Genomic DNA, 20,346 nt, shown 5'->3' on the forward strand with positions numbered 1-20,346 from the left:
GCGATATAAGAACCAGAATACAGTGGGAATGCAATGAAACTAGAAGAGCGACGAGTTTGGCACCCGCGCTGAGCGAGCCGAGGATGAGGAGGATGCTGCCGCTGCTGGTCCAGGCGCATGGCATCTGTCGGCTAATAATTCAGCCCTACCCTTTTGTCGCACGCTACTCATCTAATTACGCCAGAACTATCACGGCCCGGTATTATTTTTGATCTTTTCACTTTATGTTTATCCCTCCGAGGCCTCGCGGCCACGCGTGCAGCCCCCGACCCCCCACCCCCACCCCCTCCCCTAGATTAAATCGTCTGTCCAGTTGTCGGAATCCTTAGACATGTTATTATAGACTCTTCGCCTAGTCTTCTTATTGGTCAACCGGCAGCAGAATGCTGGGACATTTTTACGACCCAACTGACGACTTTACCTCTTCCTCGGCTGCCGTGCAATATGAAATTTATTCCAATTGCTTGGAACCGTGTTTTCCGCATTGATACGGGGATAAAAAGAAATCCTCTCATCCTGTTATATTTATGTCTTATGTTTATCACGTTTTGTTCTGTTTAAGTTACACTGACATTCCTACCCATCGTTTTTATAATCTTATTCGGTACACTTTGAATCTGCGATGTATTATCGACGATGTAGGACATACACGACGACGAAGGGTCCAATTTACTTACTGCTTAGTATTCATATTTCCATGCGAACTGCTTTTCCTACACACGGTAACCAATTTTGAAGAGTTCAGTACTTGGTCATTTATCTACCGTCGATAAAGAGCGCTCCTGAAGATAATTTACTGTCTGTCGGTAAGTCTTATTCGTTATCAATGATAAAACGTAGATCCTTACCTACAGAGATGTCAATTTTGAATAGTTTTTATCAGTCTAATGAAATTAAGTCAAAATAACTAAAAATTACTTTTACTTTCGGCTCGAACCGTTATTTTGAGACGAACGCGAGAACACGGTCTAGAAAGAAAAAAAAACAGATCTGTGCAAAAACATTCGTAAACGGTACAGAAAAGCGTTGAAACTTATCAGTGTATATTTTTTCTACGAATTTTTTTTTTCTCGAAGGAAAAATCCGAAGAATTGTGACGAAGAAGGTGGTTCTTAGGCCTCATCCTATACCATAACAACTGCAGCTGGCAATGGCAGCCGCTTTTATTAATAGCTGGGAGGTCGACTCGCGTTCCGAAACCTCTTCACCAGACAGTCGAGTGTAACAGCGAGCCTGTTTCTCGTTGTTGTATTTTCCTCTAACTTCCAAATAGATACCTAATTATACCCCAATTCTTCGCTAACTCGAAGTCTATTCACGATCTCTCGTCGCTCGAACGATTCGCGGTCTCGTCGATACGTTACGTTACGTTACGTCGCCGTCAGCGCGACTCATCCGATTATCCTAATAAAACGCCACAGTCAAGCTCGATAAAAACCTCCGGGAAATCGGGAGTAATTTTATTTTTTATTACTTTGTTTTTCGTGTATTTCACTGCCAAGTCGTTTCCGCGTGTCTGGTTTTATACGATCAGTTCAATCAAATCCAACCACAGCCATTCCGTCAATAATCAATCCACAATTGTATTTGGAACTGATTTTCTTCATTTTCCCAATATAGATGAATAATAAGCAGAGAATTATGTGTACTAATACGACTACAGTTTATTCGCCATCATTGGAAGACAAAACTTTCTCTAAATCTGTGTCGAATTGAAGGTCGGTGAAGTGATACTAGTGATAAATGACACAGGAAATAAGAAAACGTTATTTTTGGGAAAATTCAGCATTGATCAGCTGACAAATGGGCTTTTCTGTAATCAATTTATTTCTTTTTTTACTTTCTACAACGAGCTCCCGATCAGTGAGTGCCTACTGCAGTGCTTCGCTATACAGGTTTACCTGTATGTTTGTTTGTTCAATAATTGGTGATCATTTGTGCGGCTTGTGTTATATCCAGTTGACGTAATCAAACATGGCGCATCACATGCGACGACCGATGAAACGGGATCATTACAAGCCGTTTGGCAGAAGGAAGGTACAAACTATTACTCATCTCATTCGAATATATGTCTTGCGCTTACCACGCATTTGCGTGTGTTTGCAATACGATCCTTAACTGCAGGTCCCTTGTATTCATCAATGTTTAACAACTCCGATAGATTTATACTTCGACTGTTTCAATCACGTATTTAATAACCAAAAATGAAATAGATTATTTACAGTTCACATAAAACCCGGATCGATTGTGGGGTTAAAAATTCGTCGTTCTCGAGAAGGATAAATCTTCTCCCTAGATTCCGTGGAGCCCAGGTTTCGTTGGCTGGAGATACAACATTTGGCCAAGCTAACGATTTTCTCAGATTCTCATTACGAATCGACGACAAGTTGAATTGGATTTTTCCGAACAACCGTCGTGTTTCAGTCGGTCGATTTCGCGCAACATCGCTCCTATAAGATCGAGAATATAAGGCCGGGCGTCGCGCCTAACATCCATTTATAAAGCCGTCTTTGGAAAAATATATGGGTGAGGCTCTGATGTGATGAATACATCAGGAGGTACGGGGGCCTCGAGGGGAGAACGCATTACGCCGGCTAGACGTAACAGTGCCTGGCGAAATACGTCTAAATTCGGCAGAATTCTGAGCCTCCCCTTTTCACCTTACAGTTTCATTTTGCGTCGAAGTGCACACGAGTAGTAATGCCCTGGTTTTCTGTCAGCCGCAGAAAATCGGGGTGCGTTAAGTAGAACAAGTGCTGCAGTAGTAAATCCATTTTGCGTACTGTCAGCCCCCCTCCCTCCCTCCACCTCCCCCACCCCCACCGACGTTCACCAGCCCGCCGCGACGCCGCGGCGCAAAACAGCGGAAGTAGAACAAACCGTCGGTGTCGGCCCCTCGCTGTGTATACTTGACATTGGGTCGTAGAAATGAAAGTAGCTGGGCTAACGTCGAACTATCGGAAAGCATTCTTGTCTACGGAGTTACGGAGGTCTGGCAGTCTGCTCATTGACTGATTTTATCGCGCACAAAGTTCATGCAGAAATCGTTGAGGATTTTTTTTTTACCACGTTTTCTACGAGGATCACGATGTTATATGTAGATTGTGACGAGAAATTCTAATTTTTTGATTTCGTAACACTTTGCACGTCAAATATAACGTAAAGAAAATTGAGTTGATAAATTTAACATTACTAGAGAATAGGTATATTTCATATTGAATTGTTTATGATAGGTGTTGAAAAAAAAAAAAAAAAGAATTTTTTTTTTATCGTCCAGATTTTTACTCGTAGATACTACTTTGCACTTCCATCAATTGTGTGCAAAACTTCTTTGAATTACAAGCGAAAATTTCGATACGAAAAAGTGCTGTCGAAACAACTGTCATTGTTTTTTGATTTAGGTTCCTTCTCATTCGAAAATTTATCGCGCGTATTACCATCCTTGAAAGTTGGAATAGATTTTAAAATGTAGAACCTAAGTTGGAAGGAGCTTGATTGAAAAGATGAGTGACGAAATGTTTTCAGTGTCGATTCAATTTCATCCGTAATATAATGTTTGAATGGAAAAAGATTAAAGAGTTACTGTCATCGTAGCATCGAAGTATAAAGAACTTTATCCTTCTCCTTAAATATCTACCACACCTACCAACATTAACTATAGATCTATGCACTTTTGAGGAAAAAATATGCAGGTACGAATGTACAGCGACTTGAGCAAGTATAGATAACGTTAATAAAAACGAGAAAAAGAAACTGCGAAACAGTCAGTCATTAATCGAGAAGCTCGCAATTACCAGAAAAACAACCCCAAGCTGGAAGCTGGTTCCTCGTACCAACAACGAGCGAACGAAGCAAATGCCACGAAATAAAGAAGATATGTAAATAAATAAAATCCGGCGGCGGCGTCTCCTCGGGAAACGATCGGGGTGCAGTGGCCCCTCTATGGCGTCGTTGTCGGTCGTCGACGACGCCGTCGGGTGGGATCGATATCAGGCGGAGGTGAGGGCGGCAGCAGTCACAGGGGCGACTCCAAGCGGGTCGCCTCGAAGGCTGTGTGCGGGACACCCTCGCGTTTCATCCCCTTTCACCCACACACGCAGCCGGCCCGGCAGGCAGGCGAGTTCGTCGTTCCTGCGTTACCCATTCGCGTCGGGGGTCGCGTCCACCCCTGCCCAACCCCCCATCCCCCACCCCCCGTCATCCACCACCGTGCAAGCCACGGCACTATCACCGTCGGATTCGCTCGAGCGCGTATTGGCTTGGCCACGCCGCTGCGCTGCGCCGCGCTGCGTTGTTTTCGCCGGTCGTGTTCCTTCCTACGCGTAACTGCAGTTTCGTTGTTTTTCACCCTTAACCCCGTCCCCGCCCCGCCAATACGCGACGCGTAACTCCGTGTCACTTGAGTTTTGGAAATTTTTGGCTAAGCGAAAAAAAGAAAATCAAAGAACTGGGTCCTATATCGCCGGTGAAACGATTTGGTACATAATTAACTGTGTTGAAATTATTTTATAGTTGGAAAGTTGTACATAAATTTTTTATCGAACGAGTGAAGTGTTGGTTAATTTCTTTCGGCTTTTTTATGTATGGTCGTTGTAAACCCTTTGAAGGAAGAGAAATATTTATACCGATTGGTGGTGCATTCACGATTTTGGGAATAAAATTGATTTGGAGAATCGTGGCGTTGTGTATAATATTATACGCATAATGTAAGGATGTGCTGCGAAATTTAACTGTGGCTATGCGGTGCTAAATGATTATTAATCCAATAGTTTTCTCGTCAACGTTAAGTGCTGATTTTAATTATTGCGAAAGAGCTCGAAGCTACAATTGATTAATATTCAGTTCTTCAGCGTGACGGGCATAAAAGGGCTGTAATTATAATGATCACAGGCCAATTTCGTGGATTAAAACAGAACGTAACACGGTTGTAAACTATAATCAAGGCTCGTATCTGAAATTAGGATCTCATGTATGTATAGTGCTGATGTAATTTATACCGTATTATACGTACAGTGTGACCAGAAAATAATAACGTTAATAATCAGTTTTTAAAACTTTAATAAGAACATTTATCTTTGCGTTACCTGTATTAATCATTTGTGGGACTTTCGAAAAATTAAAAACAACTAGACTTTTCACAGTCAGCTGTCGTGCTTAATCAAATAATTCTTAACTAATCCCATTACCGCTTACCAGCTTTTAGCATTGATACTCGACCTTTATACTAAATTTGTCCTTGACTTTCTTAAATATAACAAATTCCTCAAGGATATAATTATCGTCGATATTGTCGTATTAAGTCTGACTTAATTATACTCTTATTTCTAAAGTACAAAACTGGTTAGACTTTCATCATGCAATACAATTAACAAACATTAAAGAAACAAAAGGGCGAACAACGATACTCAAATTACCTCTAAGCGAAGAAACGTATTCTTATAATGTTAAGGAGAAAAAATACTCTCGGTTATTGAAAATTATTGAGTCGATTTAATATTTTATAAATGCTTTAGTCATCATGAATCAATGAAATTAATAACACAAGAAGTACAAGAACAACTTAATGCCTCTTAACACGTTACGACGAAGTATAACGCAAGTGAATGCTGAATGAGATAAGGCGCAGATAATGATCCATAGTGAATTGAGTTGACATTTGATGCGATTCCACTCGACCATTTGGCACACATTGCTACAGAATATTTGGTTGAAAAATATAAGGAAGATATGACGAAAGAACTGATCAGTAATTAGTTTTCAATATTTTGGAACGGTCAACAGTTGGGCAAACAATTTTTTCCAATTATATTCTTACCACTGTTCCGTAGAGATCGGTGAGTTATTCGTAGCTGAGAAGCAACAGCAGTTTGCCACCATCCCGCAGGTTATAGTCAAAGTTACTCGTCAGTTCGAAAGGCCAGTGAAAACGGGAGGATCTATAATTTGTTTAGACTTGCTATTTAAAGTTCCCTACGTGGGCTTAGTTATACAAGAAATTCCAAAATCTACATTAAATCGCTTGTTTGTAGAGCTAAGCTAAATAAAACTATGAACCTGCTTGTCGACGGGCAACGATTAGTTGCTATGAATAAACCTCGGTAGCAATACTTACATTATCCCTCTCCAGCCAGCGGATGCAAACGAAAATTTGCGCGCAAGTCGAAAGGCCTCGATTTTCTCGTTCATGCGATTTCTCTTGGAAAAAATTGCTCATCATCCCACTTGCGAAGGGCGTACACTGTCAAAAAGTTGACCATATCAACCGGTATCTTCGTTCTTATTTCCTGAGGCTTTACCCTTCACAGTGACGAGGTGTTTGCGATGGATTTTTCTCCCGTATTCTCTTTCTCTGCTCCCCTAAATCATTGGGGGTATCAAGTACCGTGATCTATAAGTACCTGCGCGGGCGATCAGATCGGATCAACAACTCGACAGTCAGTCGGCCGTCTGCTGCTCGCGTCTGCGGTTGTACAAGAGACTCCAGAAACTGCGGCGCAGTTTTCGTTTTCCAAGTGTGGAAAGACGGATTGACATTCCTAAAATCGACCATTTTTATTCGTTCCTGCACGTATGAAATTGTATTCTTACAAATAACTCGTAAAATGCGAGTGAGTTTCGCCAAATTTGAAAGAAAAATTCAATATTCTTCCATAAACTTTTCAAATCTCGCATGAATACTACGGTCACATGGATTTTGCCGTATAGTATAGTACCTACGTGTCATTCGTGTGGAACAATCGATCTCGTTACAACTCGCGGTAAAGTTCGTGCTTGCATGCGGTACTCGAAACGAGGTCAATAGCCTCAATCGGTTAAACCGTAGTATCGAAGGCGTAGAAATTCAGTGAAAGATCGTAAATCTTGAATCGTTAGATTGGGACCGTGGTCAACGTTTTGTGACCGGTTTTTCTCTGCAGTTGTGCCTGAAAAAATGAATTTATCTTCGTATCAAGCAGGATTTTTCGTTTCTGCGGTTTGATTTTCTAAATCAGTAAGAGAGATTTATAATGAAATATTCAATTGCATTTTTTGTTTCAAGTTCAGGAGCTAAAACAGTGTTACATGTTGCGAAATGCGTTAGAGCTTCAACGGATAGCTCGAAATTTTATAATACTAAAATAGTTGATTAAATAATGCGAGAATCTTTTCATCTACAAGCATAATCATCTTGTGCTGCCATTTCGCGAATATTTTCAGAAATCGTCGTGCCATTAACCTTTTAGGCAACATTGAAGTATATTAATGAGAACGTTTTACAAAGTTCAACAAAAGGAAGAAAATTATATAAATAACTGAACAATCAGCCCGAAAAGATTTTCAAAATAAAAACGGTGTTATCGATCCCCGGCAACGCAATACGTTGCAAAATTTGGATGGCTTGCAAAAAAAGACGAAAAAAGGAATTCCTTTAGCCGAGGGCATTTAGTGAGGGTGGATTGATGCAGTTGGTGGCAAGATGCAGGGAATCGGCCAAAGGTGACAAAGGGACGATTATTGTACATAAGGGTCGGTGATCAGAACCCATGTAAATCTGTAGTGAAATGACATTTTTTCGTTTCCTGTTCTTCGTTTTTTTATTTACTTAAAGTAAAAACAAAACAAATATTATATATATAATATAATGCATACATATATCTATAAATAAAACGAATCAAAATTTATAATCAATAAATTTAAAAATAATATTCGGATAAAACAGTGCTATGCAGTTACCGGCCGATATTGTAATACAAGTGGAAAAGTGATACAGTTGGAAAACGCCGGCTCGGCTATGATTGGATATAACCAACACAACACCGGCTACAATAAGCTCTTTACTCAGGTAATGAATTTCACGTTGAGATATACAAGGAAAAAAGAAAAGTTATATAACGAGAGAGAAATTTCCAGGAAAATTTATTGTCTTGCGAGGTATGAATATGTAAATATATTTTCCGCAATCCAGAAAATTATCGCCGCTACGCAATTAGGCATATTTCATTCCCTTCGTCGGTTTAATTGTTATATTATCCGAAATCGAGAAGTCACAGCTACTCCCGTCGATTACGTTTCTGCTTTCAAGGACGTCAAGTTACACCGAGTTACCACTTTGATGTAATTTAGTACCACCTCTTTATCCCACTTCGAGTTACGACAACCCTGGCGGTAAGAACAATACCCGAATTAGCGCCGTTTGGCAAGGTGTCTGTTCGCTGTTAGACGGGCAGTGTTAAGCTTAGAAAAAAGCAAATGTTTACTTTCGGCTTGTAAAACATCGTCGCACAATTACAAACGAACGAATCGTCTTTGAATGGGCTTTGGACTTGGTACTTGATCGATTTTGGTCAATTGAGATAACGATAGGTCAAGTCAAATGATCGTAAGAGAGTCTGAATATTCACTTTCTCTACTGATTCTTTGCAGTCGATGTCTAATCGGAACAAAAAATTGGAAGATGACTGAATTGACATCATCCCCATTGGTCGAAGTTAGTTGAATGTTTTGCGATTTGGGTTGAGGTTTTTTATAGATTGAAAAATAGAGAAGAATTTTTATTGCTTGTAATAAAACGGTATAGGAACATAAAAAAAATTTTACGCTGTAGTCGGGAATTCCGAAAATTTAATACCAGAAAGCCTTCGGTTATGTAACGGCAAGCATGCAGCGTAAATAAATGATGCTTTGCCCGCGGTATTGACCTGTAGACTAGTTCGAATCGCGTTCGTCATAGTCATTGATTGACCGACCGACTGTACACCTTTGGTTCCCCAAATATCACCTGAATGTTAGTCTGGACTAGGAATTCGGACGAGTCGGTCTGACGTCGCGTCTCCGCGAATTTTTATTACCATCTTTTTTTATAATGCCAAGTTTATTGTCGCACAAATCATGCGTTATAAACTCTCTTTAACAAGTACGGGTAATAAACCGTCGAAAATCACCGTGATTGATCAGACGTGAATTATTCGATTGCCTCAGTGATGGAAAAATTTTTCCTTTTATCCCCTATCCTCACTTTTCCAATATATCAACTCCCAGAAATTCTTTTTATTTGATTAATCGTTTAGTATCAACACGATGGTGTTTAACGCCTGTGCAAGTAGATGTAAAAATTTCCCATATCTCTGCACGATTTCGGTGATCAATGTGAAGTGCATGTAATAAAAAAAAGGAACCGTGATTCGAGGATAGAAGAAATTAACGATAATACGGAAAACTTAGACTTCAATGGGAGCCAAACTTCATCGAGCCAAACGTAATCTAACATTTGTGCGTTGAACTTGTAATCTTGAGCACGTATTTTATTTTTTATTTATTCGCCACCATTCACAATAACGTGATTACAATTAACGAGAATGAAATTTCATTTCAAAACCCATTAATTTTACCGCAAAAATAGACGTTTATAGACGCAAAAAATTCCACTTTAGCCTCTTCTCGTATAAGTAATGTATGCTTCGACGGAAAACTATATAATCAGACTCTAATTTACCCCGATCTATATAGACACGTATGTCTTGTTTTCATCGATTGATGAAGTAGGCAATGATTGAATGTTTGTGGTCGTAAAGGTATAGACATATCGATACATATATATTCGTGAATGTATTTTCCGCTCGTGATTATTAATTTATGTTACGGCATATCCGGCAGGAAATGGTTCCGATACCCTAAACGATCGATCCATTCAACCCTGGCCCGTGAAAAAATCGTGACGTGAAATATGTGCAGAATAAATACTTTTTTTTCTTCATTGCAATTGTACGTAAAATTTGAGACGAAAAAGAATTCCAAAAATAAACCAGTTATATGATATGACAAGCGTGCGTTGTCCAAAATATAACCTTGCCGCGTAAGTTTGGGGTAATTTAAAAATAACTCTACTGTGTACGAGATCCGCATCGCACAACTCCACGCTTTACCCGATTTAACAATTCATCAAGGCAATCACGACCGAGCAATCTCTGGACAAGTTTACGCCCTTCAGACTAACTTCGTGTCACGACACTCGCTCTCTACCCGATTGATAGCAATCTTAATTTTGTATATTTCTCGCTGTTCCAGGGCTCTGCAGACTCCAACTATTCGCAGCCAAGCTCGGATCTATCGTTGGACGAAGAAAAGGAGAGCCTGCGTCGGGAGAAAGAAAGACAAGCTCTCAACCAACTCGAGAAAGCGAGGGTGAGTCGAATTTTTGATGGGAAAATGGTTTGAGTCGTTTTTTCAAATTATTTAAACAACCATCGTTTTCATCACGCGATTCTTCTTATCACTCTGATTCAGACAAAGCCGGTAGCGTTCGCCGTCAGGACGAACGTTAGCTACGACGGATCCGTCGACGACGACTCACCGGTTCACGGATCGGCCGTTAGTTTCGACGTCAGAGATTTCCTCCACATCAAGGTAAATCGTTGCATTCATATTAAGAGTTAATTGCATTTGCAATTGCATACTTGTGGTCAAAATTCAAGGAATCGTAAGTTGGAGAGAGAGAACAAACCGTTTCAAAAATCTTCAGCAGCGTTGTTTGTGCCAATGATCTTGAACACGAATTAAACTTACTTGTAATTTTGTAAATTATTTTGAAAAAATTTGAGTAACACAAGCTATAATATATCAACAATTTTTCAAAATGTTTTACAGCTAGAATGCTTGAAATTTTTTAACTCTGGTGTTTTTAATACTGATTTAATGATTTTGAGCTTATTTTGCTCACCATAAAGACATAATCAGGTATTATATATAATCATATCAGGTCCGCGATTAAATTTGCATCTCATAGCTACACTATGCTGTAAAAATTCTGAAATGTTTATCAGACTATTTACGGGGATTGGATCACCGAGCGAAATAAGCCCAAAAGCATTAGATTCGAATTTGAAACACCAGAGTTTTGACATTTTGACCGTTCCATTGACAAAACCTCTTCTCAAATCGGTCATGACATAGTTTTTGCTATTTAAAACTGCGTAAAATCATTTCTATTACATAGTAGGGATGTCGTCTCATTCGTGTTCTCATTATTAGCACAAGTAAGATTGCCAGAAATTTTTTAACATTTTTTTCTCTTTATTCATACGGTACAGCCACCATTTCAAAGACAAGAGAAAAATTGATAAATGCAGAGGGTTGTTCAGAGAAACTCTCATATTGTCTCACGTGCGATGTATACACAGTATTATCAAAACCTTTCGACTTCCTCTCGACACAGGAGAAGTACGATAACAATTGGTGGATAGGGAGGCTGGTAAAAGAGGGATGCGACGTCGGTTTTATTCCTTCGCCGGTTAAGCTCGAGGCACTTAGACTTCAGGCAAGTGCTGCTCGCGGCACTAAGGGTCTCTATTCAGCTAGGGGTGGCTCTTCAGGAAATCTCGGTGAAAGTGGAATGCCGTCACGAGGATCGACGCCGCCAACGCCAGGTGAAATTTTATCTCCTTTTATTTTATCTTTCAGTTTTGTTTTTTCGTGAAAAACGGATCACTTTGTACGAATTTTCATACAATCAACATGAATCTTATTTTACGTTGAAATTACAGGTGACGATAGTGACAGCGTGGGTAACGTTAGGCCGGGAAAAACGACCCTCACAACGCCGCCGGCGAAAGAAAAGCGAAAGAACTTCTTTAAGAAACCGGTAAGAAAAATGAGTTTGCATAATTTTTTCCCCCCTTTCATTTGATGGATAATTTATTCTGCTACAACGTTTCAATTCGATCATTCGGCCCTGACAAAGAAGTTCGACATTCTTGTCTTCAGTGTCTTTTGTACTGCGTTGTTACTTACGTGAGATTTTAGACGAGTCCAAGGGTTTTCATCGTGTTTTTAGTCTCTGTCTTTTTCCTTATTTTATTTTCATCGGTTTCCTTCTTTCGAAGACAAGCGGCTAAGTACCTAATTTAATTAAATTGTTTCGTTGGAGTCAGAGGATTGGAGAGTTTGAACCGTTTTAGCTTGCCTTTGGTGTATCCACTTACCAATTTACACGTAACAGCCTAACGTCACTATGTAGACTTAGAACTTAGGTAGTACACACGTTATAGATGAAACCTTAATAGTGCCACGATCGTGATATCACGTGCATACACACGCGTTATACCTATTATATTATATGTGTAGTGAATGTTTCAAGAGAGTGCTTAAGATTCGCACACTTGCGTCAAAGTGAAGTTTAATCAAAGAACATTGCTAATCGTAAACTAACAAGGCTAGATCAGATACACTGAATCCGACATCTATCATGTTCTTCACTATTATGCTTATAGATTGAATTTGAATGTAGGCAAAAAATTGCATAACCTAGGGTTGGTTGATTTTTAGTTTTTCTATTCGGGACTTATCGGTACTAATTGCTATAATATAGTTGAAATACATTCATGACGGTATCGAACAAAACCATCTATGATTGCTCGATCAATTTTCTGTTCACCAATTCACTTAATTTTCGAAATTCATTCTCCCTATGAAGAATAAAATATCAGTTGTGAATGGAATATTTTATAGAAACGATTAGTTTGCATGTACAGGAGAGTGTTGACGTTGGCATTAATTGTTTTGAATGTTTCAATGTTGCATTCCGTGCTAATGAAGTCCTACGTAAGTGAAATAGATTTGTAAAGTATACGTGTACTTACCTGAAAAGAAAGGTGAGGAGTTAATGGTGACATTTTTAGGCATTCATGAAATCCCATGTTACAGGAGACCGCCACACCATACGACGTCGTTCCTTCAATGAGGCCCGTAGTTCTTGTCGGACCTTCTCTAAAGGGTTACGAAGTCACCGACATGATGCAGAAAGCGTTGTTTGACTTTTTGAAACACCGCTTCGAGCGCAGGTACGACACGAAAACTCAGTCCTCGTGTTACAAATTTCGCTTATCAATTCATTCCATAATTAGAATTCCTTCGATTGTACGATTAATTTATAATTTTTCAATTTCATTCTCTGCTCAGGATCATTATAACGAGAGTTATGGCTGATATATCACTGGCCAAAAGATCTTTACTAAATAATCCAACGAAACGTGCGATAATGGAAAGATCGACCAGCAGAAGTAGCTGTCTTGCAGAGGTGCAGGCGGAAATAGAGAGGATTTTCGAACTCGCAAGAACGCTCCAAGTAGGTATAATTTTCAATTTCTTTTTTTATTTTTATTCACAATTCACAATTATACCTTGTTGATATCACAAATTTTGGTGCGAGATCTAAGAACAAGAAAAAAAACACGAATAAAATCGTGAACCGATAGTCCGACGCTATAAAATGCTTCATGTGTGTTTACAATATTTTAGCTAGTGGTTCTGGACTGCGACACGATAAACCATCCGTCGCAGCTCGCGAAGACGAGTTTGGCACCGACGATTGTCTACTTGAAGATATCGTCGCCAAAAGTGCTCCAGAGGCTGATTAAATCCCGGGGTAAATCTCAGGCACGACATCTCAACGTGCAGATGGTAGCGGCGGAAAAACTCGCCCAGTGCCCGCCGGAAATGTTCGACGTTATCCTCGACGAGAATCAGCTGGACGAGGCGTGCGAACACGTTGCCGAATACCTCGAAGCTTACTGGAGAGCAACTCACCCTCCGGTCGCCACCCCAGTTCCTAGGGCCATGCCGGCTCCTGACGCCCCCGTCGACACTCTCGCGCCCCGCGTCACTCCAGGTAATTGATACAACCAATCGCTGTTACACCTGACAATTAGTAAGATATCGAATAAATGAGAGTAACGCAAGGCGCAGAGAGGAAGAGGAACGAAACGATGGGATGTTGGGGAAAGCCGGGGGAAAGATGAGGAACGAGAGGTTTTTGCAATTTTTAAAACGGTGCGATTTATTAAATTTTGAAAGAATTATACATATATCGTTTATTCTTGTGCAATAATTTCGTTTAAAAAAATTATTCTCAATATTACGAGGTTCGTATAATGCATTGATATGAATGTTTGAATAATTTGGTGAAATTTATATAGCTGCTGAATACAGATATAGTTTTTACAAATAATAACCCTGCACTCACGACGAAACTATTTATCACTTAGTTCGCAAGTCTTTTTGCTGACCGCGATCCACGATAAATTTTATTTCTACGCGGAATTCGCTTTTGATATTTGAGAAATACTCTGCTCGTTTAAATTATTCGGAAAAATATTTCATTTCGTTATTTCGCCTCACTTACCTCCACACTGGAGCCACTTTCAGGGTTTACTGTACACGTTTAATTATTCAGCGAGTTATTGTTCGTATATTATTGTTGTTATTATATTAGTACATATAGGGAAGAAGGACGAAGATCTTGGCTGCGAGAGGCGGATGAGAAGAACACAAAAACCAAGAACATCCCATTTTTTCTCTTAATCATTGTCGTCAAAAAATTTCATTACAGTTTATACGTTAAATGGAAATTTTCATATCACTAACACCTTAATAATTTCTCTATCATCAGGAGGTCATCATGAGAGCTACTATGGTCATGAACCACGAGGTACTCCACCGTTACATACAATCTGTACCATGTAATAATATGTATCAAGTATTTATAGCACATCGTACGTGTTTAGGTGCAGTACATATAACGGATCGATTTAGACTTGGTTTTTGCAAATCAACAGAGCCGTATATTCTTCTGTTTTTTTCATGTCAGTTGATTTGGTGCGTCCAACCAACTTGGCAGTGTTAACAAGTACAACTATGTATATATCTTCCGGTGTATTTTTTTTCCAAGATCTGCAGCCAGTCGTCGTCAATCGAGTCTATTTCGATCGAGTCTATTTCGATCCGGACACCTTGTATATCGGTATATTATTGTTGCATGTTTCCTCGATTTCTCTCCTTCAAATCCAATCCCTTTATATCGGATTAGTTTTCATCGGAGAAATTTCTACGGGATCGAATATCACATTAAACAAAATATTTAGTTTTATAGTAACAATTAAAATCTTTGAAACATTCTTGAGTGATTAGCAGCACAGTATTATTTTATTATTTAATCTGAACATTTACATAAAAAACCAAGCGATGCATCTTGCAGGAAATAAGAAAGATCCTGTAATTTTTTTCGCTAGATTTCAGTTGATCCAACAATTTGAAGCGCAGGACTATGAAGGTACACCTGAAAGTGGTTTGACATTTCCTGTCTCCCTCTAACCTTCACTATCTCCCATTTTATGTCTCTCGCTGTCTGTCCTTCTTTGTCTACCTGTTTCTTCTGTATTTTACGTATCTGTTTAACTTTTACAGTTGCAATGCACGGATCTACACACTTGTATCCTGCGCCGCTGCAGTGAGAGCGGCGTTGCACACCTCTTCCGTTTCTGTTAGTTTCTAAGCTCGAATTCTTTTCGTTTGACACTCTGTTTTTTGCGCATTTTTTTACACATATTCAGAATTATACATAATTATAATACCTACCGTTGAAATCATTCACTTATTTCTTTTATGTATTTACTTATTTTATTTGTTTTACTTGATCTTTTCTCCTTCACTTTCTCACTCTTCTTTCTTGCAGTATTTTCACACAAGTTTCTGTACACTACACGTATATAAATATGTATGATCTACACAGCTTATATGTTACAATGCACGCTCCGCTATTTGTCAATTTAGCTGCCAAAGGAATGACAAGCCTCGATTCGTATGATTGTAACGTAAAATATGTATCACTCACAATATTCATCGTCACGTTGAAATTCTCAAACGAAGAGGTATCGTGTCATACTTTTTTTTAGCTCTATTCTTCGGCCATACTTATACGACTAACTACAATATATTTATATGCTCATTGTGCAACCGAGGGGGTGTGTTTATCCTCGATAAGCGGCATATTTCAAAAACTGCTTTTTCGATGTAAATGTCACGTTATCGCAGTCGGTCATTGTAAAAGCATGAAATCAAGTCGACTTTTCAAGGAGTCAAAGCTTCATCCTGATGACGCGTTTCGATGTAGTTTGAAGACTAAAGTCTTTCGAATAAAAATAAAATTTTCCCTTTGAAGAGTTTATTTTTTTAAATATATACGCCGTTTTGAGGCACAGATAGACCCTCTCGCCAAAAAATAATCAATATTTTCTTCTCTCTGCCGTTTCTTTCTATTCTTTTCTGATTTTTTTATTCTTCTCTCCTTCTCTTTATACTTGTTTCTCTCTTGAAACTATCGAGTCGATGATACGTAATAAGCATGATTTTTTTGAACCTGATCTTCTTTTGTTTCGTATAAGTTTCGGAGGCGGTTGCTGCCACAGGGATCATCAGAAAACAGTGCAAGGTCACCTTAAATCGTGAGGCTGAATCTGCAGGCTCATTACCTGAGCCGAATAGGTCCGGTCGGGAAATCAGTTAACCCAGAGTCTGAGTACATGACATTTGAGATGACATTTACGTACCTAACAGAAGTTAGGACACGTCCCCGTTTCACGTATAGTCGCGGGACGATAATAAAAAAAAATAGATATATATATACACATACATTGTATATAGGATGTCGAATATTGCAATATTCCGCCCGTCGTCCGTTGGCTAATCGAGACGGTGCGGCCCAACTGCACTATATTGTTTGAAAAATAGACAGTCAGAAAAAGAAGTGGCGAGGAAAAATGAAACAAGTTTAACACATAAACGAAAAACCAATGAAAGTACAAAAGTACGAATAAAATCGATGAAGCGAGAACTCTGATCATATACTGCAGTTCGTTGAGCTCAACGTTGTTCCAATATAGACGCGTCCTTGCGAGACATGTATCACTTGAACGTGTAGTAAGTACGACGGGTTTGATGCATGGTCCAGATCAAAATATAAATCAGTCCTCAAGCCCCGCTGTTCCCCTAAAAAAAAGAAATTAAAAACGAGGCTCTTATATTCGATTTTTGTCGCCCCCCCTCCCCCCCCCCCCCCCCCGGCCCTTCGTCTACATACATATAGTTTAATTCCACCATACAATTGACCACATCTCACATAGCTGCGCATAGAATAGTTTATTAATGGTACAAATTTAAAAATTAATACTCATCACCGTCGTGCTATAAGAAAAAAAAACATTTTATTTTTCAAAATTCGTATTTTGAAGTCTCTAACTAATTCAAAGCATTAAACTCTTAATCAATTTTCGCTGAACAATTTTACTTCTCCTTTTTTTTAGATTCCCTAAATATTTCCCTGAGAAAAAGTATGTAAAAAATGGTTTGAGGTATATTATAATCAATATTTATCAAATTTCTTACGGCAATAACTTTCGTTTTAAGATTATTATTCTTATCAAGTCATTTTAACGTTCTACGTTTTTGTGCAAACCTTTGGAAAGGTTTGATTGTGACGAGAAATTTTAAGTTTTCTTTTCTGGTCGAACAGCGGTTTTCAAAATTCTTATTATTCACCCGAAAGTAATGTAACCGCGGGAATAGACGTTGAAAAATTGAACAAGTGTTTCTTTTATCACAATCTTAAGACCTACTTTATATTCTCAGATCAATTTTAATTAATCATTGAACAAGAATACGATGATTTTTTTTGTCTTTTTTCCACATTTATTCTTCTCAATTCATATTATCAATTTCTTCTCGTATAAATGATTCGAACTTTTGGTTCATGCGTTGTTTTTCGTTTTCCTTCAACCCGGAGGATAATCTTTCTTAATTCACTTTCATCTGCCGTGGTATAAATTTCCGTTTCATAGTTCAATAGTGTTCGTTTATTATACTTGTAGTTATTCCAATTTATATAAATATTAAAAATCTCGTATTCATCGATGGCAGCAACAGCAGCGTCTAAAAATACAATTTCATGTACTTTTCTTATGTTTTTGAATATATTTCGATTTTGTCTTACTGAGCCGGCGAATTTTGCTTCGTTTCAGTGACTCCGTTAAATGTGAACTCGTTTCAAGAATGAATTTTAAATAATTTTTCCTCTTTCATTGCATACATTTTCATACTTATAATCTCTTTTCTATCACTACTTACGTAGTAATTCATTTCCAATATTATATTTTTTTCTTTTTACTCTCTACAATTCGTTGTTGTAATTTTTCATCCTTTGTGCACACTTTTATATTATATTTTCTTACTGCATGTGTGTGTCTGCGTGTGCGTGTGCCTGCAATTTAATATTATGAAAATCGCCTCTATTAATAACTATTAACCACCTGCCATTGTATAAAATTTTTACTAGACTAGTCTTTTTTTATCTGAAACTGATCGATTTCTTCATTTTGTTTTCACCCTTTTAATTATTCACTTTATTCAAAAATTATTTCCAATCAAGGTCGTATGTAACAATGATATTGACAGTTGTAATAATTGTAACGTAGGAAATAACAAATTCTTATAGAATATTCGTGTCCTTGTTTGGAAATAGTTTTTGTTCTTCTTTGCATCCTTCTGGAAAGTACGTAGTACGCGATACGCAAAATAAAAAGTTTCTATTGTCGATTATGTGTCAAAAAAAAAAACAACAGACCCATAAACAGCAATGATGTTCCAAAAATGTTTGAAAGTAGTGATAAATGAAAAAAAAAATGAAAATGGCAAAGAAACCTAGAAAATCAATATTCTCATTTTTTTTTTTGTAACTGTAAAACTATTTTTAGAAGAAAAAAACCTTGAATGAAAAATTTTCGCGGCAAGATCTGCAAAACGAACGGCATGAATTTTGATTTTAATTTATTTTTTTCCTCTTGCTGGTTTTACGGCGAATAATTTATCTGTGCAAGAAAGAATTTTTGACTTCATTATTCGATGTTGCCGCATCGACGCTTCTGTAAAAGCATCATTGCAATACCTTTTCACCATGATCGCCCCATTCTCCTCTTGTCAGTACCTTCGTAGATGGTTTTTTTCTAATTTTTTTTCTCTCCCTCCACCAGGGTCCTCGTCTTACGGCGGAGGTCACGGCGGGACGGGGACGCGGCGCTCGAGATTAGAGCGACTGGACCGCGAACGATCGGACCACGACTATCCCGAAGAGGACAACTACGTGACAGGCAGCATCGATTACAACAACAGCACGTCGAGACGTCGTCAGCCGCATCAGGACTCTCGAGCGCTAAATGCCATCTAGGAGCTGGTGCCCCGGGGCCCGCCTCTGCTACGCTGTACCCATCTTCGTACCACCGCGCTTTGACTCCGCGACGAAAGAAAGAAGTAACAAGAAGCCAAAAAAGATAAATAGGAAGATACGAAAGGAAGAAAATATGCCAATATTTTTATCTACAATACCCATCGCGTTAAATGGACAAAGTTACGGTACTTAGATATGCAATCACCCCTATCAAAATTTTCACTTCAATCATCCGCAGTGCTGGAGTCCAGGGGGTCAATGGGCCGCGGGAATACCCTTCTCGAATTTCTAGTCAATTTATCCAGCGTTTCTTATGACATTCGTAATTTATTCTTTGTTTCGGCATTTTATTTTTAGAATGAAATTAGAAATTATAAGGTATAATTCAGATTTATTTAGCCAGAAAATATTCCGATCTAAATATTATTTTTGTCACCTTTGTTTTATGCTATTTTGCTCTTGATTCTCAACATGATCGTCAATGGTGAATTCCCTCGACTTTGACGCCTTGGATTTCCGGGACACTCCCGAATATCTTGCCAATGTGTACCGATATCACACGATCGGTACCGATTCTTGAGGTATTTTAGAAGTTGGTCTAACATCGAGCACATCGTCGTCAGTATCGGCCGATAAATCATTCGATTTTCGGCTGTACATAATTCTTTGTTTTCATTATAGCAACCAATTCCGAAAGAATTGAAATCAAGGTGTAAAGAATAGCGAGTAATTGAATATGCTGACATTGCATCGGAATCAATCATATTTACGTTCGTTTTTATCGTTGAATATTATATCAACTTTCTGAAGTATGTCAGGACGAAAAACGAGTACCTATGTTCATGGGTATTACAGTGTTCGGGTATGCTGAGAAAATGAAGAAAGAAGAAAAAGGTCAATCAGAGCCCTGGGGCCCCCTCCCTCCCCCCCCCCCCCCCTACGTCCCTGACCCGCGCGACGCCGAAGCGGTCACGATATCGTGTTAAATATATAAATTCGTTATTTTTATTAGTGGAGAAATTTTTTCAAATTTTTCAACTATTATAATATATACGTATATTCGGTAGGGCCCCTATTTCCGTATACATATAATATATATTTGTGCATATGTATATACATTGATACGCACGCGCTCGAAACATGGCGGTATTGTATATGTTACATATATATAATATGTATTATATTATATTTATCTATATCGTTAAAACCAATATTAAATAACCACACCTCCTCCATGGACCCCAACACCTGTACACATGCATACACGTGGATGTTTTCATTGCTTTTCAGCACACGATCGAACCTTTCATGTAACCTTA

General features: G+C 38.6%; 1 protein-coding gene across 6 annotated transcripts in view; it reads left to right on the plus strand.

Annotated features, from left to right (window-relative positions):
- The window catches only part of LOC124405463 (voltage-dependent L-type calcium channel subunit beta-2), a 63,700-nt gene extending 44,352 nt beyond the window's left edge, over window positions 1–19,348 (plus strand). The window contains exons 1-11 of one of the 6 annotated variants that reach the window (XM_046880359.1): window positions 1,209–2,037; window positions 10,045–10,161; window positions 10,264–10,383; window positions 11,192–11,402; window positions 11,520–11,617; window positions 12,571–12,576; window positions 12,679–12,815; window positions 12,934–13,099; window positions 13,273–13,642; window positions 14,423–14,461; window positions 18,834–19,348. In XM_046880359.1, the coding sequence (XP_046736315.1) occupies window positions 1,975–2,037; window positions 10,045–10,161; window positions 10,264–10,383; window positions 11,192–11,402; window positions 11,520–11,617; window positions 12,571–12,576; window positions 12,679–12,815; window positions 12,934–13,099; window positions 13,273–13,642; window positions 14,423–14,461; window positions 18,834–19,027 (1,521 nt within the window). In that variant the 5' untranslated portion in view covers window positions 1,209–1,974 and the 3' untranslated portion in view covers window positions 19,028–19,348. Of the gene's footprint in view, window positions 1–1,208; window positions 2,038–7,141; window positions 7,823–10,044; window positions 10,162–10,263; window positions 10,384–11,191; window positions 11,403–11,519; window positions 11,618–12,570; window positions 12,577–12,678; window positions 12,816–12,933; window positions 13,100–13,272; window positions 13,643–14,422; window positions 14,462–18,833 lie in introns of those variants that run through there. The other 5 variants (XM_046880360.1, XM_046880357.1, XM_046880361.1 and 2 more) reach the window with 5 other exon arrangements.
- Window positions 19,349–20,346: the final 998 nt, after the last annotated feature.

Source organism: Diprion similis, chromosome 4 (genome assembly GCF_021155765.1).
Source record: "Diprion similis isolate iyDipSimi1 chromosome 4, iyDipSimi1.1, whole genome shotgun sequence".
NCBI classification, from domain to species: domain Eukaryota; kingdom Metazoa; phylum Arthropoda; class Insecta; order Hymenoptera; family Diprionidae; genus Diprion; species Diprion similis.